The sequence below is a fragment of the Terrapene carolina genome, unplaced genomic scaffold (assembly GCF_002925995.2).
Source record: "Terrapene carolina triunguis isolate 2854851 unplaced genomic scaffold, T_m_triunguis-2.0 Scaffold112, whole genome shotgun sequence".
Classification (NCBI taxonomy): Eukaryota; Metazoa; Chordata; order Testudines; family Emydidae; genus Terrapene; species Terrapene triunguis.
Window position 1 is genome coordinate 3,658,489 of NW_020664463.1, and position 15,875 is coordinate 3,674,363.

At 39.4% G+C, this 15,875-nt stretch overlaps 1 protein-coding gene and 1 non-coding gene across 2 annotated transcripts in view; one reads left to right on the plus strand and one right to left on the minus strand.

The window, feature by feature from the left end:
* PLEKHA5 (pleckstrin homology domain containing A5) overlaps positions 1 to 15,875 on the plus strand; it is a 265,817-nt gene that overhangs the window by 137,636 nt on the left and 112,306 nt on the right. The window contains exons 4-5 of the mRNA XM_029911661.1: positions 10,888 to 10,971; positions 11,911 to 12,031. Coding sequence (XP_029767521.1) covers positions 10,888 to 10,971; positions 11,911 to 12,031 — 205 coding nt within the window. The remainder of the gene's footprint in view (positions 1 to 10,887; positions 10,972 to 11,910; positions 12,032 to 15,875) is intronic.
* Positions 3,363 to 3,433, minus strand: TRNAG-GCC. Its single transcript has one exon. It is a non-coding gene; the product is annotated as a tRNA-Gly (tRNA).

Below are 15,875 nucleotides of genomic sequence, written 5' to 3' on the forward strand. Positions count from 1 at the left end.
CTGACTCTTCGGCTCTGTTTAAGAGCCGGGCTGCCCGAGCCAGCGCTACCGGCTTCGGGCAGCCCCCCCTGCCTCCGGACCCCGAGCCGCCGGAGCAGAGCAGCTGGAGCCGGGTAGGAGAGGTGCCTGGGCGGGGGCTCGGGCAGCCCGGCTCTTAAAGTCTGACAGGGGAGGAGCGGAGCAGAGCAGCCGCGGGAGAGGAAGTGCCCCGTCGGCATTTTCCCGGACATGTTTGGCTTTTCGGCAATTCCCCCCGGACGGGGGTTTGATTGCCGAAAAGCCGGACATGTCCGGGAAAAACCGGATGTATGGTAACCCTATGCATGTGTGCTTGTCAAAGATACCCCCACTTCTTGACAGGATTGTTGATCAGCACCAGCAACAAGTTTCACACTGAGTAAATAAAAAAAAAATAGTTAAATTTTGTACATATCTATCTATCTAATCTTGTGTGTGTGTGTTTCATTTAATACAGTTTTTAATCTACTGGATATGCAGAAAAAGCAGTTGTGGCACAGGTGGGCCATGGAGTTTTTATAGCATTTGGGGTGGGGGGCACTCAAAGAAAGAGTTGAGAACCCCTGCTATAGGACATACTACCATTTCAGGGTGTCTGCCCTGCTCATGACAGTCTGCCCCAAAGTAGACACTCAGGGTCGTGAGCCCCTCCAGATAGCATGATACATGATCATTTAGAATAAATGTTGGGTAAATATTTAATAAGAATGCATTAATAACATCAAGTTAGTAGCAGGAGTTTTCTATTTAAATTAAACTCCAGACTTTCAGGCAGATTTAAATTGGCTTTTTGATTAAGAAAGGTCTTGTAGAAATGAAAGCTTGCAATTTCAAAAGTATTGGATGCAGCAGAAGCAATCATATGCTTTCTAGAACGATCTTTGAGAATAAGTATTAAGTATAGTGAAAGAACTGAGAACAATGATCTATGTAAAAATGAAATAGGAAGGCAACTGGACATCAGTAAGAGGGAAACAATCTTTTTGTACATTGGCAATCCTGTTTTGAATTAAATTTTTTTTTAAAAGCATCAGGAAAATAGGCCCCTAGGAAATACATTCTCGCTTGATCAAGAGTGGTGACAGCAACAGCCCTAAAATAAGTTATGTCATTGTCTGCCAAACAAATGGAAAAATGTGGTGTGCACACATACTAAAATATGTGGCTGCATGAAGGGAAACAAATTAATTCCAAACACTGATGTTTTTCACAGTTTAATGTGAGTGGCAGTGTGCACACACGTTGGAAGCATGGATTGTCTTTTTTACTCTGTCTGACTGACAGTAAAACTTTTGATATTCATCTGTTTTCTAGAGCAGCCATGCAATATGGTTCCCAAATTTATTGTTCAAAACCCCTTAATTGAAAAAAGGCTCATAATAGATGGGTATTTGAGTACCGACTGGAAAATGCTTGCATGTGCTATTTACTATGCCATGTGGCATTGCATTTTTAGTAAAATGGAAGGAGTTGAACAACCACAGACCACATCCTTGCTAACAGTTATACATAGGCGCTGCGTTTACTTATATTTTTTCCAAATTCAAATAACTTTCTATTAGGTAACCATAAGTTCCTGCATTTATTTCAATTAGAAATGAAAAGTTCTCTTCTTAGGCTGGAAAGCAAAAATGAGGCAGAAGTTGCTGACATACTTTTTTCCTGTTCAGATCTGAAACACCGGTTCAGAAGTAGAACAGAGCTTGATCAGACTTGCTCTGCTTGTCTCCAGTTTAATTTTATGTCTGTGCAGAAACCTAATGCATTTATAAAGAGGGCAGGGATGCATCTGCCCCATAACTTTTTCTGGAATTTGTTTGCAATTTTTAAATGTAAGTAAGTGGTGGTAGAATTTTGCTTTTCTTGCAAAATGAGGAAAATTTTTAAAGTGAGTATTGCTGAATAAATAATGTGACACATGAATTACATTTGCTAAATAAGGATTTGGTTAATAAATCAAGAGCTTGGTAAATCACAAAGTCTTCACATTTACTCTTCCCCCTTGGTATTTGTTAGGCTACTTGTCTTGATATAATAACTCCTTAAGCATTCACTTATTAAAATAAAGTGTCTTTTTAAATTAAGATACGGCTTTTAGTTCATAACATCATGTTTTTGTTAGTATTTTTGCAGTGAAGCATTATTCAGCTTTTGCTTTGTTAGTCTTATTGGAAATGAGCAAATAAGAAGGCTCAAGTGTTAGTAACATATAATATGTGCAAAGGTAAGGTTCTAGAGAAGCACTGAAGTAGCCTTTAGTTTTAGTTTCAATGGGAGAAAGCCAGATGTCACTGTGAGAGTTCTGGCTGAGCTCCATTTCTTGTAGGGCAGAGAAATCAAACAAATGTGTTTTATTAAAGAGAGCCCAAAACCAAATGTCCCAGCCCTGATCTTTTGATCCCTCTTGCTACTTCTGACTGAATTGCTCTATTCCAGATGAAAGCTGTTCTTAGCCCTCATTTTTCCCTGGTCTTCTATCCTGCTGTACAACTGCTCTGTGTACTCTTCATTCTGTTCCATCTACTCTGCCTGAGTTGCTCACCTCCTCCAAACAAAAACCACAGAAAATATTAGTGTTGGAAGAGACCTCAGGAGGTCATCTAGTCCAATCCCCTGCTCAACGCAGGACCAACACCAACTAAATCATCCCAGCCTGTGCTGTGTCAAGCCCGGCCTTAAAAACCTCTAAGGATGGAGATTCCACCACCTCCCTAGATAACCTATTCCATTGCTTCACCACCCTCTTAGTGAAATAGTGTTTCCTAATATCCAACCTAGAGCTCCCCCATTGCAACTTGAGACCATTGCTTCTTATTCGGTCATCTGCCACCACTGAGAACAGCCTAGCTCCATCCTCTTTGGAACCCCCTTCAGGTAGTTGAAGGCTGCTATCAAATTCCCCCTCACTCTTCTTTTCTGCAGACAAAATAACCCCAGTTCCCACAGCCTCTCATCGTAAGCCCCCTAATCATTTTTGTTGCCCTTCGCTGGACTCTCTCCAATTTGTCCACATCCCTTCTGTAGTGGGAGGACCAAAACTGGACACAGTACTCCAGGTGTGGCCTCACCAGTGCCGAATAGAGGGGAATAATCACTTCCCTTGATCTGCTGGCAATGCTCCTACTAATACAGGTTATTAATAATGGAGATATCCTATCTCCTAGAACTGGAAGGGACCTTGAAAGGTCATCAAGTCCAGCCCCCTGCCTTCACTAGCAGGACCAAATACTGATTTTGCCCCAGATCCCTAAGTGGCCCCCTCAAGGATTGAACTCACAACCCTGGGTTTACCAGGCCAATGCTCAAACCACTGAGCTATCCCTCCCCCCAACAAAGTCCACTGTTGCATTGGCGGAGAATCGAACCCGGGCCTCCCGCGTGGCAGGCGAGAATTCTACCACTGAACCACCAACGCAGAAGTTATGGGAAGTACTACCTTCAGAATTGTTGAATAACATGTAGTATTAGGCTGTTATTTAGACCTGGTCTACACTAGAGTTAAGTCGACATAAGAGAGCTTACATACACCTAATTATTTCAGTATACACACTACAGCCTTGTCCCGCTGATGTAAGTACCCTACTATGCAGACATAATAATTCCATCTCCACAAGAGGCATAGGACATACGTCAGTGTAGTTAGTGCGCCGCAGTGTCTGTATAGACACATCTTTACTTATATCAGCTGTTGGCTGTCTTGTCACTTTCAGGGCTCCATGCTAGAGCTTTGGCTGCCTCCAGGTCCCTCCTCCGATCTGGGCTGCACCTGCCCGACTCCCAGCTCCCTGGCTGGGAAACAAGAGGCAAGAAGCCCAGGAGGCTGGCCCCCACTCCACATGGGGAGCTGAGCCCTGGCTGCCAGCCTCCCCCCACACTGCCCCTCTTCAGTCAGTGAAAGCACTCCTGATGAGGATGCGCACCACTGACAGAAGGAGCGTAGTGTGGTCATCAGGTCGATTTTAAGTCTGTACTGTAGACGTGCTCTTAGGAGGAGAGAAATGTGTCTGAAACTTTCTATATGAAGCTTTTTTTAGCCTCACTTTGAGTCTTTGTTCCATATTTGGCCCCAGTTAAATTGATTCAGTATTCTTTATGTAGTATTAGGGCTTGTTTACACTTACCGTGCTGCAGCGCTTAGTGAAAACACTCCCAATGCTGACAGGAAAGCTTCTCCCATCAGCATAGGTACCACACCTCGCCAAGAGGCAATAGCTATGTCAATGGGAAAACTCCTCCTGTTGACATTGTGCTCTCTACACCTTGGGTTGGGTTAGTTATAACTACATCACTTGGAGGGGTGGAAAATCGACACCCCTGAGCTATATAGTTACACTGACATAAGTTTGTAGTGTAAACCACGGCTTAGAGCAGGTTAACAACAAATGTGTTTGGAGAGAGGAAGGGTGTGAAAGTGCATGATTGTTAGCTTGTAGCACACCTTGTAAACAGAGCATTGCTCTGAAAGAATGTTAGGAAGGGGAGGGAAGCAGATGCTAGAGGACAACAGCATGAGTGGAATGTAAAATGGATAATACTGAAGTTGTCACCCTGAAAGATGGCTTCCCATGTGGAAAAAACTGGGTTTTGTTGGCTCTTCCCAAAGAAGTACCAGATCCTGTACTGTTGAGATGGAAAAAAATCAAACTCTTGTTTTCCGAAATCACATGGAACAAGCTAAATTGTGTTGTTACAGTGAATTGTTGGGTTACACCATGTAGTTGAGAACAGAATTTGTCCCCAAGGTATTATGAAACCGAATTGAAATTTTGACCCACTTTTTAACAGGTGACCATTGATGGACCTTAGTGGAACTAAGAACAAAATAAGATCCATGACACAGGCAAAAAATAGTTTATTTTCTACTGAATGCATATCCGAAATGTCATCTTAGCCAGCTGTACCTGCTTCTGGAGTTCTATATACCCCAGTGCAGTGATACTCAGACCTCAGTGGTTCAGGAGCCAAATTACCATTCAACATTACCCAAAAGAGCTACAGTAGTGTGAATTCATTGTTTCATTTTATATAGACAGATGTATTATTCTCACAGCAAAATGACTGACCAAGTATTTTATCAACTACAATTGGTTAATAACATAGTAAAAGCATCCTGATTGGTTGTTAATTGAGTGTTTTAATATCATGTGCCGCAAGGAGCCACAAGAGGCACATTAAAGAGCCTCAGTCTGAGTATCACTGCCCCAGTGGCATATATAACAGCCAACTCTATGTATTGAGTTAGGGAACGTATGATCATGAATATTAATAAAAATATCCAAGGAAGTTTTGATTTTTGATTTTGGCTCTAGACATGACCATATTGTTGAGAGAGCCCAGCTCCTGGAATTAAAATAGAGCCAATTCCTGAGTGGTGGTAATGGAAATACTCTGTTTATAATGGTGTAACCAAGAACAGAATTTGGACCTCCATTTTGAGAAGTTTTACTGCTGTGCATGTATTCACAAGGATGCTATATTTCTGCCTAAGTGAAAGGAAAGAATGAGTTAAAATACCTTGGCTTCTAACTGTTTTTAAACCTACTGTAATACAATCCTTACCACACAGTACAAGTACAGACGCAGAAAGATGCAACACTGTAATTTTGAAGTGCGGTTTTGGCACTGTGGAAACTGGGAAATGAATGTGCTGAAATATTAAAGGGAAAAATTTGGCTTAATTTCCATTGAGTTGTATTAATTAGATGCATATTATCATAATGAAATATACAAAATGCTGTGCTTGTGTAGAGACCTAGAGTGGAATGTTGTGCATCACTGACTGATGCCTAAATTGAACACACTGGAAATTGTGCCTAGTATGTGGTAGCTTTTAATAAAATTTTCAATGAACTACAAGAGATGAAGCCCGTAAATAAATGCCTTGGGGCTACTGTTCTATAGAAGGAACATAGAAATTATCTAGGGACAGTACTTCTTACATAAGTATTTTGAGAAATCTAGGTAAATGTTGGTAATCTAAGTTAAAATAGTGCTGAAACCCAGCTGTTTGGGGTCAGAAATGAGAATCTGCTGTTTTTAAAAGAAAATATTTGGGTTTTAGTCAACAAATCACATTTCTTTACATAAAGCATTTTTTATTACTAGAGCAAGTTGACATTCATTGTTAGCTGCAATGCATGTTCATTCACATGACTTCGTTTGGGAGTCTGGGCTTAGGAGAGATGGGAAGAGGAGTGTCCCTTGCCCATTTAAGTGGTAGAGATCTCTAAACAAGGAAGGGAAATGGCTCCTTGCTTCACAATGTACTTTTACAATGTCCATGCCAACTTTCCAGGCCCCCTTTCTACCAGATACTCATTATTGGGCCAGGTTTTCAACTTCAGACATGCTGTCTTTTTATCACATGTGGGTTGTAGCCCACGAAAGCTTATGCTCTAATAAATTTGTTAGTCTCTAAGGTGCCACAAGTACTCCTGTTCTTTTTGGGAGAAAGGTGGTGTCTCTTTTTTCCCCTAGGTTTAGCCCTAAAATTATTGACCTAACAGTTGTCCTTAAATGGCTTTTGTGTAGTCATCTGGGATTGCTCCCCTCTCTCCAATGTTTTCCATTTATTCTTGCCATTTAGATGACCTTTCCTTTAGTAAGGAGGAGTGAACACAGCTGCTTATTGACCTAGGCAGTGCCACTGTGTGCAAGTTGTTCCTTCCCAACAAAAGAGGGAATATTCTACTTGGCAGCCTTTTGGGATGCCAGTTGATGGCCAGATGTATCAAATTGTCAAGGTTAAACATTACAGCAGTCTACATCACTATAACCTGACTGAATGACACCCTTTTTTGACTTAGTGTGGGGTTTTTTAAAAAGCCTGAATTAGAAGCACAAGTCCCATGGAAAGTCAGTGTAACTTGTGCTCCTCAGGCACTTTTAAAAATCCCACCATTTATGGCCAACTTAGTTGGTTGCGGCTTAATGTTGTCCACCAAGGCCACATGGGAAAAAAAAAGTTGAAAATAATTATTTTATGATGATAAAAGTTCAATTCATGCCCTGTATTCCATAATCTCAAGTGCTGTGGATACAATTCTCCAGCCTTTCTCAAGAGATCAAGAAAGTGAGTCTGTTGAATCAGAGGAAAAATATCCACCTAAAAATGGATGTTGTGCAGTGATGTTTGTAACTTAGTTTTCTTTTTCTCTGAGCCACTTTATCTTCCTTAGGGAACATAGAATCATAACAATTTAGGATGGCAAGGACTTAGCAGATGAGAATCTATCTCATGACCCTTCAAAGGTTATGGATGTACTTTCCCAATAGAATCTTTTCAGAGGTTAACCTGATTATAGTTGTTGTAAAAAGGTAGAGAATGATGTACTTCGTCATTATTAGCCCCAAATATAAACAACTTGCTTTAAACTAAACTCTATGACATAAGAAAACATGGTACAAAGAAATGGGTTACATTTTTACCTCTTTTCTGTTTGTGTTTGCATATTATATCCAATACAGCTTAAACATGAAAGAAGCTTTAATTTTTTTACTGTAGATTTTTGTGTGAAAGGGGACTTGTGACTAGAGCATGACTGTGAAACTGCAAAGTGATCAAGATCTAAGCTTTTTAATATAAGCACCAGCCAGGGAAATGTTAAGATTCCTCTCAGGAATGGTCTAGTTATTAGATAGTCCTGCCTTGAGTGCAGGGGACTGGGCTAGATGACCTCTTGAGGTCCCTTCCAGTCCTACACTTCTCTGATTATCTTGCTGAAGTTAAGACTTCGGGGGGTGGGGAGGCAAGGTTTGCAAAGTAAACAGTATTTTGTATAGTTAAAATGTTAGTGTCTATAACCAAAGGTTATCCCTAAAGTGCCGTAAGCTTTCATTCTGAACCAGTGTTAAGATTTTTGTAATTTTTTGAAAGTTTCATTGGAAGGCTGATGTTTTCCAGGTTTGTTACCTGTCTACGTGTGAAATTTTTGGGGAAGTTGGTGCAGAAATAAAGGTATTTCCCTTATACAAAGAGAGAGCTGTGTCTTGTATCAGTACTTCTGGGTAAATAGATTTCAAAGCAAAAATCAATGTTATAATTTTAAATCTACCAAATAAAAAGTAGAAAAGAAAAAGGAAATCTTGGCAAAAGTTTTCTAATGTTTATTCCAAATTTATTGAACTTGCCTAGGTACAAACAAGCTCTCTGAAAATGAAAAACCTCATTTAAGATAGGGAATTAATATTGCAAAGCATTTGCTATTGGATGTACTGTATTGCATTGATTATAGATATTATGGTTTGAGATTACGTATAACAGTTTAGTTTGATATGACAGACTTTCGAAGTATCTGAAAACTTTATAGTGGGATCTTCTGTTATTTCAGTTAATAGATTTTATGTTTCCATACAAATCCCTTTGACATTTTCCTGTATCAGCTGCAACAGTAGTGGCAACAACGAATACGCTCTGGTAGCTTACATGACCTTCATGATTCTAGTATCTGAGTGCCACACAGACATGACTGTACTTATCCTCTCAACATCCCTGTGAGACAGGAAAGCATAACCCCATTTTACAGATAAGGCACTGAGGAATAGAGAAATTAAGTGACTTGGCCAAGGTTACACAGGATCTGAAGTGTGTGGCAGATTGAACCCAAAGATCCAGCATCCCAGTCCAGTGCCTTAACAACAAGACCATTGTTTATCGCTGTGCTTTTGCCTAAACAACTAAAAGTGTATGTTCTGTTTCACACAGAACTTGGAAGAAAACCAACAATGGCTGCTTGTTTTTGTATTTTTGGCACCTGCTGGTTAGTCTGCCTTCAAAGACTTGAAATTGTAAAACTTTAGATGAAGTCTGATTCTGGTGAGAGAGAATGTGTCTAAGTTGGAACTCTACTTTGATCTTTTTATTTTAGCTTCATTTTATGTTTACCTCTTGCAATATACTTCTGATTTTTATTCTTGTGGCTTTCAACTTTTGTCTCACTTGAAGCCTCTCCCTTGATAATTTTCCTTCTCAGTTCAACTCCTTCCACAAAATTAGTATGAAGATGCTACTTAAAGTTACTATGTGCAGAGGTCGGAAAGGGCCAGACGAGCATAGGGACATTTAACATCTCCTGCTTCTAAGATAACCATCTCCCAGGTCTGTAACTCTATCTAGAATTTCTTCAATACACTATTTTTAGAAAGGCCTCATCTTGAGACCTGCTGCTACTCTTAGTTTGTAACATCAGGTTTTTACCCTCTTGCCAGGAGGAGGAGGAGATCAAAAATATTTCCAGTGTAGGCAATCTTGAAAAATTACCAACACAGTGGAGAGTTTGATGGTATCGACTGTTGCCTGAAAAGTAACAAAATGGAAGAGATGGCAGCAGCATTCCAAGGAATGTCCAATATAGAAATATTTTTGACAATCTGTATCTGCTGGAAGGAGGGTAGAAAACCCAGTATTATAGAATGCTTCAAGCCATTTTCCAACTGAAGCCACAAGGAAGCTCTTGTGAGGATAAAACAATCTAGCTCATCTCCATTTTCTGCCTCCCAGAATCTGCTTGAGTTGCATTGGGATCACATGCACACATGATACTTTCATATGAAGCAGACACACTTCTGGGAATACAGCACTTTTTTTGTATAGACGAAACAGGTGTATTGATACTTTTTACATGCTTCTGGTGTAGTGACCAAATTAACCCCATTCTTATGTCCATGGTATCATTATTCAAAATTAACCTACTTAGAAAGGTTACAGTCTTTCATAGGTTAGTTTATCCCTATGAAATTTCCTCCTCCTTCCACTCATTTAGCATTGACCTTAGTCTGCCTGTCTTCCACAAAATCTTGATATTGCTGGTGGAAGAACCTTCTCTTATAGAGTTCCTGCTGTTTTGAACTGACTTTCTATATATATCAGTCTTAGTGACTGTTTCTTTTCAAATCTAAGGTAAAAGTATACATTTTCTCTCTCATCCCTTTTTAATTTCTCCCTCCTTCTGTTATTAAATTACATGAAGGATCCAGGGATACAGGTTCTATTAAATACCTCATGCAAAATACATTTGTACCATAGTCAATATACTGAATGTTACACTACTCCAGATTATTCCAGGTTTAAATCTCACTTTCAACTTGGAGAAAATCAAAAAATTTGATTTAATTTTGAACTGCTTCTTCAGTTTTGTGCCAAATGTTATAAAGTCATATGTCTTCCCCACAGTGATGGGAAGAATTTAGGACATCGTTACAAAACCATTGATTTTAATATAGTCTCTTGTTGCATGAATTTATTGTGCCTGACTAATACTTATGACATTTGCATTCATTATGATGCCATAAACAATATGCAGAGGTAATATAACCATGAAATGTAATTTATTTGTGCTTGATTAAGTTAAAATGAAACATGGGTTTTATCTTGTGTATATATCTATCTGTAATCTTCTCTTTTTTTGGCTCTTACAAGTTCATAATGTTTCTTTATGACTATCACGGCATTTTACTTGGAAGTTTTAAATGAAAAATGCCAAACTCCAGATTAGAAATCATTAGCTTTTTTTTATCCCTAGAGCAGTGTTAAAAGCTCAAATATTTTATTTTCCTCTCTAAATTGTTAGAAAATGTTTACCATAAGGGTTTCAATCATATTGTGAATGAAGCAATATTAGCATCCATTTTAAAAATAAACTGGTTGCATGGTTTCAACTGTAGCATGGATAAGGGCACAACATGCAAAGAGACACAAATGTTTTACATCTGTAGTTGCCAGGAGTTAAGTTCCAGACATCACAATGAACTCTTCGTGGAACCGTCCAGTTATTTTCCTTGTATTTGGACCTTACACTAGATCCTTAAAAGAATTTTACAGAAAACTACAAAATACATAACTTTATAAATGCCTGTCTCTCTTCTCCACAGTCATAATGAACGGAAAGTGACCTGCAAGCATCCAGTAACAGGACAGCCATCACAGGATAACTGTATTTTTGTTGTGAATGAACAGTAAGTGAAATGTGCTTTGCACAATATAAAATGCATGCATTCTTAATTCATAAATTTCACAATGAGCTCCAATCAGTATAGAAATTGATTTCTTTTATAATCTAATTCTTCTGTACTCTGCTAATCCAAGACCAACGAAGCACAGTAAAACAATTAAAAAGAAAAAAAAACTAGCCCAAATAGGGTTTTCTATGTTTTAATGAGGTGTTGGGACCATTATTTCACTGTTCACTTCAATTTGCATGCAGAGTAAACTAAAAGATTTTTAGCATGATAGTCCAGTAGGCTACCATAAGGTACATTTTTGATGATCCATTTGAATTGCTCTGGAATATGTTGGCATTCCATATCTCCTGTAGCGGCTAGGACTCCTTTTCCATTTAATATTGTTATTCCATTGCCCTGTCAAGAAGTTTTCTGAGCAGGTGGATGATAGATTTGTTGACTACTATTTCATTACTCTTGCAGAATAAATCATGAATGACATGATTTCCTTAGACCTTCCTGAAGGTTTAGGGGAATCAAGAATTTATGTGCAGTAGTAATTCCCGATCTCTGGTTGTGAAGTGGCTGAGTCTTGTGTATCTAATCAAATTACCAGACTGAACTTTAGTAATACTTAAGTCTCATATTTTCACTAACATGAGATTGGTGTACAGCATTCTCTTACTAACTGTGCTGTGTGGTAAACCATGAATTTGAATTAGTTTAAAGCAACTTTTAGAATTTCCTATAGTAGAACTAAGTTCGTCTTTGCTATACAATTTAATGACCTTTTTAATACTTGGTGCAGATAATTTTCTCTTGAAATCTGAATTGCTTGCTTCAAAATTGGAAAAGTAGGACACAGCCACTATTAGAGAACATCTTAGGGACACGTTTTAATATCAGTCTGCACACACAGCAGGTTCTGGTGTTATTGAATATTCTGATTTTCAGGACTGCTGCAACCATGACATCTGAAGAAAAGAAAGAACGAACAGTAAGCACAATAAGTGACGCTTCCAACTACAATTTGACATCAGATTATGCTGTGCATCCAGTGAGCCCTGTGGGCAGAGTAAGTCACGGTATCTGTTTGTTTATTAATGTAAAATTATTCAATTATTCCATAAGATAGCGAACAGTCCTATAATTAAAGAGAAACTTTGTAATTAATATTCCATTTTAAAAAAGAAACAAAGCATATGTATATCTCAGGGCACTTGATAACCTGAATGTTTTTATTTGGAAGCTGAGGTGTCTGAAATAACTTATCACTAAAGCTGTAATTTTTGTCACAGGCTTCTTGGCTCTTATGACTTTCACCTTCTGATATTGTCTTTGGTATTAGACATCTTTCTTGTTTTGTATATGAGCAGCTGTGTGTTTGAGTGGGCATATAGGTAAGTGTGCATGTGGACAATTGCACTATGTTTTGAAAGATTTGACCAAACATCCTCATGGCAGGAGCAGGGGCGGCTCCAGGCACCAGCGCAGCAAGTGCGTGCCTGGGGTGGCAAGCCGCGGGGGGGGGGGCGGCCTGCTGGTCGCTGTGGGGGCGGCAGTCAGGGAGCCTTCGGCCGCATGCTTGCGGGAGGTCCGCCGGTGCCGTGGCTTCGGCGGCAATTCAGCAGCAGGTACACCGAAGCCGCGGGACAGGCGGACCTCCCACAGGCATGCCGCTGAATCCGTGTTACCAGCGGACCTCCCGCAGGCGTGCCGCCGAAAGCTGCCTGACTGCTATGCTTGGGGCAGCAAAATACATAGAGCCGGCCCTGGGCAGGAGTATGGAATTATAGCAATTAGTAAGGGATTGGTTGCAGCCCTTGAAAGCAGTTATGGGAACAGACCAACAGACCATATGGCAAAGGTTACATTTTAACTAGCAACTGCCAGTACTAGAATTTCAGTGCAACTAGGTAGGAAAATTGCTCAGTAGCCCATGAAATCATAAGCAGTCTTCCTTGTTTTGTAGTCTGGTCTTGTGGTTAAAGCACAGGACTGGAAGTGAAGAAGCTTGAATTCTATTCCCGGCCTTGCCTTATTTGTGGGATCTTGGATAAATCAACTTAACTACGTTGTGCCTCAGTTTCCCTATCGGTAACTGGGAGATACTTCCCTGCCTCTCAGAGATGTTATGAAGCAAAAAGCTTTAGAGATCCTTGGATAAAAGGCAGTATAGAACTACAAGTTTCATTTTGTTTTCAATTAGAGGCCACTTTGTAGAAGGACAGTTCACTTACTACAAAACTGAAAATTTTCATTGGGTTTTGCCAGGATAGATTTATCATCTTCAGAGAAAAGTTAGCCAGATGACATCTTGGTTAGTGATGAGATAAGCAGTGCCATCTGTCTTCTAGTTAACAGTTAACATTTCTTCTTGAGTATTTTTACGTTCTCAGTTGCAAACAAAAAAACCTGTTGAATTAGGCACTGAAAGACTGTACCCAGCAAAGTGGTTCTCCTGCAAATGAATCCGATTTGTAACATGTACTTTGAAGTGTTAGTGTTAACTGAGCAATTTCTTTAATTTCAGCAGGTTTGGATTGAAACCCTGTTTATTTTCTCTGTGAAAAAATAAACATTTTACGATTTCCCATAAAATAAGTCATTTTGAGCATGTTGGAGACTGCTGTTAAAGCAGCTTTTGTTTTAAATGGACACAGTCAAATGGTCAGGCAAAAACTTGACCTACATTAAAACCATTATCTACTGAGAAAAAGACTTCCAGATTCTAGAAAATGCCTTAATCTAACAGTGTTGCTGAGAAAATAGTAGCAGTGTTGATTTATTAAAAAATGGTACTGTTAAGCATGACCTTACAATAGTTGCTAAGCCCCTGCAGGGACAGCCATCTAAAAAGCACAATAAAATCTTTTTCTCAGGACCATGCTGACGACATCAGTGATGCTGATGCAAAATTATTACAACAGAGCTATGTTAAAGTTCGTTATGTGGGGTGAAATGTGGATGAAGGGAAGGGGAAATATGTTCTCTTCCATTTGGGAGACAATCAGGAAATTAGTTTAGGGCTTTTGCAGACAAAATTAAAAAACTACTTACTGTATTTCGTTGACAATGTACTGGAAAGAAATGGAGATTGCCACTGGCTATTGAATTATAGGCATTTGTCTAAATTGTTAAGTTAGAGGCTTTGACTGTTTTGTTGAATGGGATTTATTGAGCTACTTTTTAGAGAAATCAGATTTTTGCTTTTATACTAAAAGCTGTGCCCATTATCCTTTTTTCAATTACTAAATTAACTACTTACGATGTTCATGTGAATGCTATTCAAGTTACTTTAAACACAGTTATCAAAAATAAACTTGTTTGCATTATTGTACCATTTTTGATAGTCCAGTCTCAGAAGACAAGTGTCTGCAACATAGAAACCATAGTTGACACTAATCAGCCTCTTTGGCAGTTTCAGAGGGCCCATGGGTTGAATGCATTTAAGACTGTTATTCCCTTGTGCTTAGAAGTGGCCCTTCAGTGATAGTATTGAGGAACTTTAGCCCAACCATGAGGAGATTTGTGCTGTTAGTTTTGATGTCTACCTCTATCTATGAATAGAGAACTTGAGGTGCCGGGGCTGCCTTACCAACACTAGTCTCTCACAGTCTGTCTTAAAAATAGTATTACAGTGCATGAGAAAGAGAAAATAGCTGGGAGAGTAGTTATTTAGGTTCTCCATAAACTAGGGAAAGAGAGAGAAAAAGCTACATTTGGTTACTTCTAAGACAAGCAAAAATACTGGTGGCAATTTATTAAAGTTGTTTGTAAACTCAACCGTTTTCAGGGATGACTAATGAAAATTGCTAATGGGTTTATCTAATTAGTTGGGGAGATCATGAATTTCATATTGGGAACAGCTCAGTTGAGATAAAGGACTGTTCCAAGGCTCTTGTTAGTACAATGCTGTTCCTTTTATTAATATAAAACCATCCAGAATTAACATAACAATATTTGTAGAAGATTCTGTTTGCAGTTTTGTTCAAAAAAGGCTGACTAGAGTCTAAAGCCACTGTTCAGCGGCTGATACAAAAAATGAGGTGAGCTGAGTGAGACCAACAGAAAGGGGCTTGATTTGACACTCAGGCCTCCTTCTCTTGCTCCCTTCCTCTCTCCACCCAAAAATAAAATAAAATGCTGACAAAGGAGAGAGTGCAGATTCATACCAGAGTGGTGTTTAAATGCTCCATCTTCCCAGTCAGCCTCAAGTATGTTCTAACTTCAAAGCCACCTGTCCAACTTCCTGATTTCTGGAAAGGAAAAGGTGCTCTTTTTACTTCCCATCCTAGACCAAAACCTACTGAAGATGGTGTGGATAGAGCCTGGCACTCTCCCTCCATAGCCTCCTGGCTGCTAAAAGGTGGAGTGGTGGGAGGGTTTTTCCATTATTCTACCCTTCCTCCAGCCCCTCTTTCTAAGTTGCTATCCTCCATTTATTCTGCAGATGGTATTAAAATCTTTATAAAGGCCTTTGTGAATGATATGATCGAACCCCTATAGCACATACAGGGAATATTGCTTAATAACATGGTATGTACTTGCACAGGGAAAATTGTACTGGTCTCATGGTGATCTCTGTGGCTCCAATGTGTACCTCTGCAGTTCTTCATAGCTTTCCCAAACATTAGCAGACATTGGGTTGGGAAAATGACATGGTCCTTGTTAGGTTCATTGTTGCCCACAAACTTCTGAATAATAGCAGTAGTGCCCAGTCTTCGCAATTTCCCTGCCAGTGCTTGGAAGACTGAAGCAGCACTGATGCTAGAGCTGCCTACAGAATTAAGAAGGCAACACTGCATTGGTTCATATTTGGAAAGTTATCTTATCAGTCATAAGGATTAGAAACTTATTTTTAAACAAAAAATTAAATTTGGCAGAAATTGATCGCTCAGATGCACCTCTTCACACCC